General features: G+C 41.0%; 1 protein-coding gene across 1 annotated transcript in view; it reads left to right on the top strand.

Moving 5' to 3' along the window:
- KMT2A (lysine methyltransferase 2A) overlaps window positions 1-12,156 on the top strand; it is a 409,829-nt gene that overhangs the window by 146,286 nt on the left and 251,387 nt on the right. The window contains exon 9 of the mRNA XM_089657321.1: window positions 11,939-12,064. Within this exon, the coding sequence (XP_089513447.1) occupies window positions 11,939-12,064 (126 nt within the window). The remainder of the gene's footprint in view (window positions 1-11,938; window positions 12,065-12,156) is intronic.

Here is a 12,156-nt window from a genome sequence, read left to right as displayed (position 1 = left end):
CAATTTTAGGCCTGTAATCAATCCCCTGTGAAGATGACACAAAATGTTCAAAAAACAGCACAATGATTTAAAACCTATTGGAATTGATCAATGTACTTAATCAGGCAGTCCTTAAAGTGGAACTCAATCCATTGATTCAATTGTTTTCCAAAACGGTTACATTTAAGACATGCCGTGAATGATGACTGTTACAGTTGTTTGTGTTCTCAATTAGATTGTCAAGCCATCAAATGGCTGATATCATAATTGTTCACTTGTGCAGCACCATGACATCTGCAATTCAAACAGAGGTTAAGATGACCACTTCCTTGGCTGTAATGGGTAGGAGGATTTAGTTCTGCTTTAAGGGCCCATTCACCTAAGGGTTCCGTGCAAGTTACCCGCATCGTGCTCAAAATGCACTGCAGTTGTAATATGCAGCAGGTTTCAATGTTGATTTAATGACATCCTAAACACAGGTCACAGATGTAGTGCGTTTGCACCAGATCGCATGGTACAGCCGTACCATGTGATCCAGTGGCTGTGTGTGTATTTAATGTAGTGCATGCACTAATTTTGGTGTGGTCTGGCATGATGAAATTGAATTGCATCCAGATTGCATGTGAACTGCACAGGAATGCACAGTGAGTTCCTGTAAGATTGATGGTGTGAACCAGCCCTACCAGTATTCATCAGATCTCAAGATGTTAAAGTGAAACTGAAGGCATTTTACAACAGACTGCGAGCAGACAGACTACAGTATTATCATAGAAGAGACATGCAGTGTCTCTTCTGCAATAAAATAGACATACCTGCCTGCTCGCTGTCTTCTACGACATGTAAACTTAGCTGTGCATACACAGCTCCGCTTATATCGCTGGCATGGTTCCTGTGTGCAGGGATGTTGGACTTCTGCACGTGTGTCATTCTGCGCATTCCAGTGGAGATGCCTGAAGACTGGGACCTGAACCATTCGAGAAGAGGTAAGTATAGTGCCTTTAGTTCCACTTTAATGGGAAGTCTTTACACATGTTGTCCAGCACAAGCAGAGGAGAGTAGACTTCCTGAAGACTTCAGTGTCACATATCTTCACATTTGAGCCACGTAGGCCAAAATTGCTTGTCAGGTTTTGTACAAAGACTTCTTACGACATGAATTAGACCTGTAGAGGCATGAGTAAGTAGTTAACCATACCTAAAACTAAGAGAATATTTGTTTTTTGTTTTTTCCAAAATCATACTTTTACATTCACCATACTTCTCGCAAGGTACTTTAAGCCTGGTGTACTGCAATAAAATTAACTGCTACAAAATGCCAAGATGGCTTGTAGATATATAAACATAACTTCCTTTTCATGGGTTTCGAATATCACCTCAAATGTTCTTACAGAGTGAGGTATCTGACAGGGTTCTGGTTGAAAAGGTGATAGTGTCCCAGGACAAGGTCATCCTTTACCATGTCTGTTTCTTCCTATTACACACGCAATTTTACCTCTTGTTGCCCATTTCCTTCTCATCTGTAAGAGGTTGCTGTTTTATTTTTGAATGTAGTGAGCTATTGGGAACTACATCTCTAGTTTCTGCAAGCCTGATTCACCCTTTGCATACCTAAAGGTGCTTGTTAGGGCTCTCTGGCTTCCAGTGCAATTTATGCATGGAGATTTCGACTAACAATTTTCTAATCAAGGTGTTCTGCAACAAGGACTTAAAGTGTAATCTGATTTAAAAGAAAGGCCTTTTGATGGTTTGGTACACAGTTCATTCTACTGACATTGCCAAAGAGCATCAAAATTATATACTTCTGTTTAGCACAAGTGGGCTTGTGCATTACCCTGGAGTAACCGCCGTTGACCTTGCCGAAGATCACTAGCTTGGGCTCTCTATAAATGCTCAGCCTTCTAAACCTTCCCTGTGTGCTCGCTCTTAAAGATTTTCTTGTATGATGATTGGTCTCAACCTTAAAAGATCTTCACCCCTCCCAAGTGTTTTGTCCAGCAAAATTCTTTTGAGGAGAGGTTCCTAAAAAAGTAGACAGTTCCTGTTGTGGACCTTACCATATCCTGTCTTAACAGGACTCTTAAAAGTGTTTAAAAGATCCTGTGAAAAAGGTTGGAAGCCCTTTTTAAAAGCCTTGTTCTTGCTTTGGTTTTCTGCATTGCAGTCCACAATTGTGACCATGTCCATTTGCTTGACTTTAGCTGTCTGATCAAGGACACGTCTTAGATGCTCATTCATTGATGGACTCCTCTGTCCTCCAACAACTTGAGCTTTTGCCTGTGATCCTGCTGTCTTGTGATGATGGAGTAGCGGATATTGTTTTCCAAATATCCATAATGGGCCTTCTTTCTGTTCACATGTGAAGGTCCCTTGGGCTCAAATTGGTCTGCAGAGCTTTGTGCAATAAATGCCTCTTGTGCATGCCCTAGATTGGGATTGCCTTTTTGGTGAATCCTTGGACAGCTTTAGCAAAGGAGGTCTATGTGGGGAAGATGAAGGCAAAACCACCTCCTCTTTTGAGCTGGAGTTCCTTTGTGTTTGTCTCAGGCCTTCAAGGCAAAGCCAGGAGCCCAATTTCACATAAAGCCCTGCACATCCAAATCTTTCAGCTAGTGGGACATCTGCTTGCCCTTGCAGTATTTATTCAGATATTTAGGCCCAAAACGTGGTATCCACAGGCTGCAAGATGGAATTGTGGTCTCTACCTCCAACCTGCTTCATGTTGTCAAGCTTGCCAGCGTCCCACAAAAATTGGATGAACTTCATGCGGCTTCCTCTCTTAAGGGGTCCTAGCTGTTGTCCTGGAAAAGGAGAAGTTTATTTGTTCCTATTCAAACCTGTTCACCATCCCAAAGCTAAAGTGACATGTGCCCCATTCTGGATCTAAAGGTTCTCAATACCTTCCTTCAGCTGCAAAAATTCTGTATGGACTCGACCTGGTCAGTCATTGCATCCCTCCATCTTTCTGACCTCAGACATTTAAGCATGCCTACTTGGTTGTCCTCACCCCCCCAGCATATGAACACTAACTATGTTTTGCTGTGGCTATGCTACCATGTTCGGATTCCCATTTTCACTCCAAACCATTGCAACTCAGCATTCTGGCTGTGTGTGACAGGCAGGCTTAGCCTCTGGGTTGTCCCATATGGCTACCCAACAGGGCCAGACTTGCCTGGCAGGATTGGTCTCAAGCTCAGTGCTGGAATCTAGGGAAGTCTTTCCTCCCAGTTGTTTTAGAAGGTTCTTACTACAGGTGCCAGCCTATCGAACTGGAAAGAGTCCTATATTCTTTCTCAGTATAAAGTACCTGGCTGTCACAGAAAACTTGTCTTCTGATCAATATTCTGGAACTTGGGGTGCTTCCATGCTAGACCTCTCATCTGCAAGGTCATCAGACCAGGATTCAGGTGGAAAGCACCCCTGCAGTTACTTAAATTAAATATCTGAGAATCAGAGTCTGTTGGCTCAGTGGGGAGCATATCAGATTCTAGCCTAGACAGAACTTAGGGTGTTCAGGAGTAAATGGTGGACCTCTTTAATATAACTAGATCTGTTTTGCACTACAATGTTGCCCCTTGTCTTCATGTTTAACCGCTTCCCACCCGCTCTATAGCAGAACTACTGCTATAGGGCGTCAGGGCTACGGAAAATCACGTGTATATATACGTGATTTTGTATTTCCGGGTAGGGGGCCTGCCACCTTACCCTCGCCGCCATTGGTGGCTACAGCTGCCGATCACCAGGTCCTGGCCGAAAGATTCCCTGCCGGCACCCAGCGATCAACATAGATCTCTTCCCTGTCAGCAGCAGCATGCTGCTTTGTATTGCTCTGAATAGCAGAGCAACACAAAGCAGCGTGCTTACATAGTAAAGCACACACAAACAACACAATAAAACAGCACACAGTTAACACTCTGATTGCCCCCAGATGTTAACCCCTTTCTGCCCTGTGTCATTAGTACAGTGTCAGTGCTTTTTTTTTTTTAGCACTGATCACTGTATTAATGTCACTGGGGATGTCAGTGGCGGTTAGTCAGTTCCCACCCTGCCTGCCGCAGTCCCACAGTCGTGCTATAAGTCGCTGATTGCCCCCATTACTAGTATTAAAAAAAAAAAAAAATTACAATATATATACTACCATTTGTAGACGCTATAACTTTCACATAAACCAATTAATTTACATGTATTGGGATTTTTTTTTAGCAAAGACATGTAGCAGAATACATTTTGGCCTAAATTTATGATGTAATCTGATTTGTAAAAAATGTTTTACTGGATGTTTTATAGCAAAAAGTCCAAAATACTGGGTTTTTTATTTTTCAAAATTGTCTGTCTTTTTTTGTTTATAGCACAAAAAAATAAAAAATGTAGAGGCACTCAAATACCACCAAAAGAAAGCTCCATTTTTGGGAAAAAAGGACATAAATTTCATTTGGGTGTAGCGTTGCATGACTGTGCAATTGTCAGTTAAAGTAACGCAGTGCCGTAGGTCAGGAAGGGGAGTAAATCCTCTGGAGGGCAAGTGGTTAATGACTAAATCATTCTTCTGAGTGAGCTGTTTGAGGGAGCAAAGTTATTATTATTATACAGGATTTATATAGCGCCAACAGTTTGCTCAGCGCTTTACAATATAACGGGAGACAATACAGCAACAATACAGTTCAATACAAGAGGGATAGGAGGGCCCTGCTCCTTGGAGCTTACAATCTAGGAGGGAAGGGTGAGTGCTACAAAATGTAATAACTGTGGGGGATGGACTGGTAAAAGTTCATATTTACCTAACTTATCAGAGCTTCTAGAGGCTTTGTAGGCTGCCATGAACCTTCTCTTGTTCCATGGAGTGGTTGTTTTGGTCCTTCTAGAGGACAGGTTCAAAAGATTCTATTCATATCTGTCCACAAAACAAAAACCAGTCGGGGTATTCACCCCCAAGTTTTGCAGGGAATTTGCAAGGCACAGTTATTACCTCTGAGATAAAGGGAATACTTGTCATTAGTAGACATTCAAGATGTGTACCTCTGCATTCCCATTTACCTATCTCATCAGGGCTTTGCTGTAGCAGACAAACACTTCCAAATTGTCACACTGCTATGTGGCCTTTCCTCTGCATCCAGAGTATTCACAAATGTGCTTGCACCCTTATTTATTTACCTCTTAAGAACTTAGGGTTTCCAGGTTATTGGATACCTAAACTACCTTCTGCTGAAGGATAAATCTCCCTCAACTGCCTTCCAGATGTCTATTCAGATTCTTCAGGTTTTCGGTTGGGTGATCAACTTCTGAAAAGTCCACCCTCCAGCCTTCATCTAGGTGTCATCCTAGACATGGTTCAGGCAAAGTTTTTCCCTCTGGCAAATGACCTTCTCTCTCTTTAAGGTCTTTGGTCAGACAGATAGGCTTTTAATTGAGCTAGAGCCCCAGGTGAGGCACTTGTAGCTGGATTTTTCTAGAAATGCTTAGCAATGTCACTGTGTTCTGAGATTCTAGTAATGACGTTTTCTTTTTAGTAGATCTTGGAGAGAACCTACATGTTTTGAAGGGTCTTTCCACCCAAAACTTGATACTGCAGTTTCCAGCACATGCTGACAAATTTTGGCTGCTCTAAAGGACCCTACCCTACATAGAGCCATCTGAGCACCATTTACAAGTGTGAATGTCCAAACAGGAAGGATGATACGGTGTGGTGCCTTTATCACCAGTATAGCTGATAATAGAAGTTTAGTAGTACATATGTATTCTATTTTTAGCCCTCAGGGACCTCTCAACTACTGTTAACAGATTACTTTTAAAACAAAAGTGAAAAAGTCAGTTTTAAACCTTTGTAACTAAAAACAACCCAGTTGGATCATCTCACAGAGAATAACCACTCTCAGAACTCCAATTTCCCCTCACTGCAAGCTCCGGGTGTCCTATCACAGAAGCCCTTGGCTAGAACATATATTAAACTCTTCTAGATGAAACATGTTAGAGAAGAGCAGTTTTAGGCAGGTATTATTTGCTTGTTAGCTGTTTTGAATTAACAAACATACCAGGGACACTGCTGAAGTGTGACTCCTTTTTGCGGTGTAAAAGCAATCCAGTCACCTAATTGTCTGCTTATACAGGAACGTGTTCAAATTCTCCCCTAGGCAGCTACATGCTTCGAGTAGCATAGTTAAAGGTACTTTCAGAGATCATTTGGGAGCTTATTTTACTGCTTTTAGTTAAACAGAATTTAAAATACTATAGGTTTGCTTTTTTCAATTTGTTCTAAATTATACCAAATATAAATGCCAAGACAGTACAAAAATCCTAAAAATGTCCCCTTTTTTTGGAAAGTAGGCACTGCAAGAAGTTTTCTTTTTTTTCTGTTGCACTAACTTTTTTGAAATTGAAGAAACATGCTGGTATTGAGGTGGTTTAACCATTTGCCGCCCGCCCTATGGCCGAATGGCGGCCGGCAAATGTCATCAGCGTTCTGGGTGGACACCATATGGCGTCCTTCCGCACATGCGCAGATTGCGCTCCTGCAGAGCCGCGCAGCGGTGCGATCTGTCACCGGCCGTGTACCTCGGACACGGCCGATGACAGATCTGAGTATCGGCCCCCGTTGCTGGTACCATGTGACCTGCTGTGACCAATCACAGCAGGTCACATGACAGTTGTATACAATGGATGGCTTCATTCATGCCATCCATTGTATACTAGTGTCTAGCTGTGAATGGTCACAGCTAATCACATGCACATGTCATGTGATTAGCTGCGGCCAAATCACAACTAAGCACAAAAAAAAAAAACCCTGAATGAATCGATGTCATTCAGGTAAATGCTTGCTTATAGTGTAAAAAAAAAAAAAAAATTACTGATCACTTCCCCAAAGTAGTACAATGTTACTATGGTAACATTGTACTACTTTGGTCATAGTGAAATATGGAAAACAAATCGTAAAAAAAAAGAAAAAAAATTTAATAAAAAATAATTAAAAAAAAATATTTTTTTTTTTCATACTGTCACCAGTCAGTGTCCCTGATCACCGCCATGCCAGTTATATGATGATGCTGTACTGCGCTGGCGACAATATGTAAAAAAAAAATAGTGAAACTAATTTTTTTCATTTTTTCATTTTCCGAAAAATTATGACAAAAAAAATACAACTTCAAAAAACTCGCCATGCCTCTTATGAAGTACGTCGGACTGTCTACTTTGCAAAATGGAGTCATTTGGGGGATATCTGTACTGTTCTGACATTCTTGGACCTCAAGAAATTAGATTGGCTGTCAGTATTTCAGGATTGATCAATATTCAGATCTATACCATAGTTTGTGAACTCTATAACTTTCCTACAAACTAAAAAATACATCCTAATTTGGGTTATTTTCACCAAAGACATGTAGCAGAATACATCTTGGCCTAAATTTATGAAGAACAATTATTTATTTGCAAACTTTTATAATAGAAACAAAGAAATATTTAGCAAAAAATAAAAACCCCGGCGGTGATTAAATACCACCAAAAGAAAGCTCTAGTTGTGTGAAGAAAATGATAAAATTTTAGTTTGGGTACAATGTTGTATGACCGCGCAATTGTCATTCAAAGTGTGAGAGTGCTGAAACCTGAAAACTGGCCTGGGCAGGAAGGTGTAAAATTGCCCGGTATTGAATTGGTTAAACATGGATCTGGTTAATTCTGCAGTAGATAAAGTGCATCTATTAGTGTATAGATCATGCATTGAAGGAGGAGGTAGTGATGAGCATGGTTAATGTACAGGACACATACAGTGATAGGATGATGCTGAAGGAATTAAAGTACAACTAAAGGCAAAATGTTTTTCCAAATAAACAGTAAGACGAGGTAATGCACACCCAAATCACAACATCAGTGGCTAAAGGGTTATTTGAATGAATACGGGTGCTGGAACCATATATTGGGTTTCCTTTAAATAAAGACCCAGGAATAATAATCTATAAGTAAATAGGCAGCACTCCAAACAGCTAACTTTTTTATTTTCATATTTTTTTATTTTTATATATTTATATAATTCTTGAATTGAAGAAGCTGAGATTCGGAGCTTTACCATATAAAGAATGTCGTCAATATAGCGACACCAAGTATGAACACATTGCAGAAAGGAATCATGGCTTTGGTTTGTATTGATCTGGGTACCACATGCAGACAGGGGGATCCCACTTGTGAAAGGGGTTTTTACTCCAAAAGGTTGTGATTCCCACCGCCGCCTGATCCTGTGTGTCTGTACGTCAGCAGAAACGTTTTTTTTTCTGGTCTCTATCCATGTGTATTGATGTTTAATAATTGCCTTACGATTAGCCTGGATCTCCCTGTTCTAATGAAAATGCATATGTTGCTTGTATGTGAGATATTGTATTTGCCTAGATAAGATGAACTGTGGGCAGATCTTGTGCATGTACTCTGATGTACTGTTTTGTCTGTATATGTTGCTTTTTTCATAAATACAGTATCTCCCAGAAGTGAGTATACCCCTCACATTTTTGTAAATATTTTATTATATCTTTTCATGTGACAACACTGAAGAAATGACACTTTGCTACAATGTAAAGTAGTGAGTGTACAGCTTGTATAACAGTGTAAATTAGCTCTCCCCTCAAATCAACTCAACACACAGCCATTAATGTCTAAACCGCTGGCAATAAAAGTGAGTACACCCCTAAGTGAAAATGTCCAAATTGGGCCCAATTAGCCATTTTTCCTCCCTGGTGTCATGTGACTCATTAGTGCTACAAGGTCTCAGGTGTGAATGGGGAGCAGGTGTGTTAAATTTGGTGTTAACACTCTCATGCTGGTCACTGGAAGTTCAACATGCCACCTCATGGCAAAGAACTCTCTGAGGTTCTGAAAAAAGGAATTGTTGCTCTACACAAAGATGGCCTAGGCTATAAGAAGATTGCCAAGACCCTGAAACTGAGCTGCAGCACGGTGGCCAAGACCATACAGGTCAGGACAGGTTCCACTCAGAACAGGCCTCTCCATGGTGAACCATGACGTTGAGTGCACATGCTCAGCGTCATATCCAGAGGTTGTCTTTGGGAAATAGACGTATGAGCGCTGCCAGCATTGCTGCAGAGATTTAAGGGGTGGGGGGTCAACCTGTCAGTGCTCAGACCATACGCCGCACACTGCATCAAATTGGTTTGCATGGCTGTCATCCCAGAAGGAAGCCTCTTCTAAAGATGATGCACAAGAAAGCCTGCAAACAGTTTGCTCAGACAAGCAGACTAAGGACATGGATTACTGAAACCATGTCCTGTGGTCTGATGAGACCAAGATAAACTTATTTGGTTCATATGGTGTCAAGCGTGTGTGGCAGCAACCAGGTGAGGAGTGCAAAGACAAGTGTTCCTTGCCTACAGTCAAGCATGGTGGTGGGAGTGTCATGGCCTGGGGCTGCATGAGTGCTGCCGGCACTGGGGAGCTACAGTTCATTGAGGGAACCATGAATGCCAACATGAACTGTGACATAGTGAAGCAGAGCATGATCCCCTCCCTTCGGAGACTGGGCCGCAGGGCAGTATTCCAACATGATAATGACCCCAAACACACCTCCAAGATGACCATTGCCTTGCTTAAGAAGCTGAGGATAAAGGTGGTGGACTGGCCAAGCATGTCTCCAGACCTAAACACTATTGAGCATCTGTGGGGCATCCTCAAATGGAAGATGGAGGAGCGCAAGGTCTCTAACATTCACCAGCTCCTTGATGTCATCATGGAGGAGTGGAAGAGGACTCCAGTGGCAACCTGTGAAGCTTTGGTGAACTCCATGCCCAAGAGAGTTAAGGCAGTGCTGGAAAATAATGGTGGCCTCACAAAATATTGACACTTTGGGCCTATTTTGGACATTTTACTTAGGGGTGTACTCACTTTTGTTGCCAGCGGTTTAGACATTAATGACTTGTGTGTTGAGTTATTTTGATGGGACAGCAAATTTGCACTGTTATACAAGCTGTACATGCACTACTTTACATTGTAACAAAGTGTCATTTCTTCAGTGTTGTCACATGAAAAGATATAATAAAATATTTACAAAAAAGTGAAAGGTGACACTTCTGTGAGATCCTGTATATGAAAATCAAAACGTTAGCTTGGCTTGGAGTTTTGCCTTTTTATTTATGTATAAAATGTTTTCCCCCCCATTTAGGATAGATTACAGAAGGGTTATAACCCTCCCTCAGTTTCTTTTGCTGTCTGTGTCTCATTAGGCTCCATTCACACTTGTGTGACTCCGAAGTCCTGTGATTTCCATTGCAATTTTTATATGGGTGCGATTTGGATGCAACTTTGGCTGTTGACTTTGACTGTTGTACAACTGTGGCACTGATAACATTAAGATGCGACTTTCATGTATTTTGCATCAAAGTAGTGCAGGAACCCTTTTAAAGTTGCTTCTTCTTTTAAGTTGCATAGATTTGAATGGCTTCCATTGAAATACATGAGCTGCAACTTTGTGTCCAAAGTCACACAAGTGTGAATGGAGCCTTAGGGAGATTTCACTTCTGTCCCATAACCAAAGCAGGAAGTGAGAGGAAATCCCTCCAAAGTGAAGGAATTTCTGGTTGTCACCAGAACTAGTGTCTCTATTAAAGATTTCACCTCTATTTCCTTTCTGGTAACAACCTAGAATTGAGAATTTTTTTTAAAGCGATAGTAAACCGTAAAAAAATATATCTTCTCCCTGCAAGTTAAGAGCATAATGTGCTAGTATGCAAAAAAAAAAAAGACCCCAATAATTCACAACCTCATACCTTTCTATTGCTGATACCTTCATTTACTAATCTTCATAAATCCTTACTTCTTCCCCTTTCTGTTTTATGAGAGGAAAGGCAGAGCTCTCAATTGTGAACACTAGTGCTTACAAATGTTATCGCTGTGAGTGGTCATTAAAGCAATCACAAGGTACAGAGCAACTCCAACTGCCTTTGTACATTGTGTCTGTGGTCTGAGCTGTTCATTGGCAGCCCAGATCACTTCCATTTACAGGTGCATTGTGTTTTTTGAAGTGTTTTTTATAAACCGCACTCCTGAAATGCGCATTTACTGTTCCGCCGTTTTAAAACCTTCAGTGGTAGGGAAGTTGAAAATAAAAAAAACTTGTTGGTGCCAACCAACACACCATAGAGGTGCTTTAGTGCCTGTCTATATGCCAAATGCTGCGTTAAGGCTGTCTATTCATTTAAATTTGTATTTATCATTCTAATTCCCCATACACACTATCAGTTTTTTTTTTCCTTTCAACCCAGTAGACTGAAGGAAAAAAACAAACAAACTGACAGATCCCTGTACGAACACAAGCAGTGTTATTACAGCGATCTCCCCTGCTGTGCTATTGTGTTCTGAGGGTGACTGCTCCCCCTGCCTGAGGGTGACTGCTCCCCCTGCCAGAACACACCAGTCAGAGCTCTTAGCCACTGGCAGACCTTTTTTGGTCATTGCTTTTTTCCATACACACAGGCCGAATGTCAAACGGTTTCTTTTGAACCGCCCAATATTCAGCCTGTGTGTATGGAGCTTAATTACTTGCAAAGCTGATGTTTTGGTTGGTCAGCTGTCTCCAATAGCACTTTGCAATACAAATGAAAAATTTGTTTATTGAAATTTTTGACTTTCTGAATGCTTAGGGTTTTGTGTGTATGCCCAACATAAGAGATTTCAGGGTATTACCTGATGATGATATTCATTTTAGTCTGATACTAGGTTACAGGCATAGCCAGTGTTTCTCATGACATATTTTAACTTCTCTCTCCTGCCATTTTTTTGCCTCACAACATACAAGGTAACTTTGGCTGAAGATACTTGTATGCCCAAGGTCTAACTCATTTCAACCTGCCTTCCCTTTTTTTCAGACTTAAGAATATAATTTTGAAGCTGGCGCATCATTGAATAGGAAGGCTATGATTTAATTTATTTAATTTTTAATGAACTATCCAGTATATGTTATGTTTTTTTTTTGGCAGGAGAAGCCAGTAGCTCCCAGCAAGCCTGAGGTTAACTTTAGTCCTCTCAGTTCTCTGTGCAATGGTAGTGTCTCCAGACAGAAGCCTCCCTCTGATGGAATACATCGAATTCGAGTAGATTTCAAGGTTTGCAACCCTTTCCTTTTTTTAGGTTTTCTCTTTGTTCTTGCCATTTTATTCCAGATAGGAATAGAATGAAGCAGTTATTGTAAACATTT

This window comes from Staurois parvus, unplaced genomic scaffold (genome assembly GCF_062004578.1).
Source record: "Staurois parvus isolate SC_StPar_1 unplaced genomic scaffold, SC_StPar_1.0 ptg000981l, whole genome shotgun sequence".
Taxonomy (NCBI): domain Eukaryota; kingdom Metazoa; phylum Chordata; class Amphibia; order Anura; family Ranidae; genus Staurois; species Staurois parvus.
The sequence above is the reverse complement of the archived record's forward strand: the minus strand, read 5'-3'. Positions and strand labels throughout refer to the sequence as shown.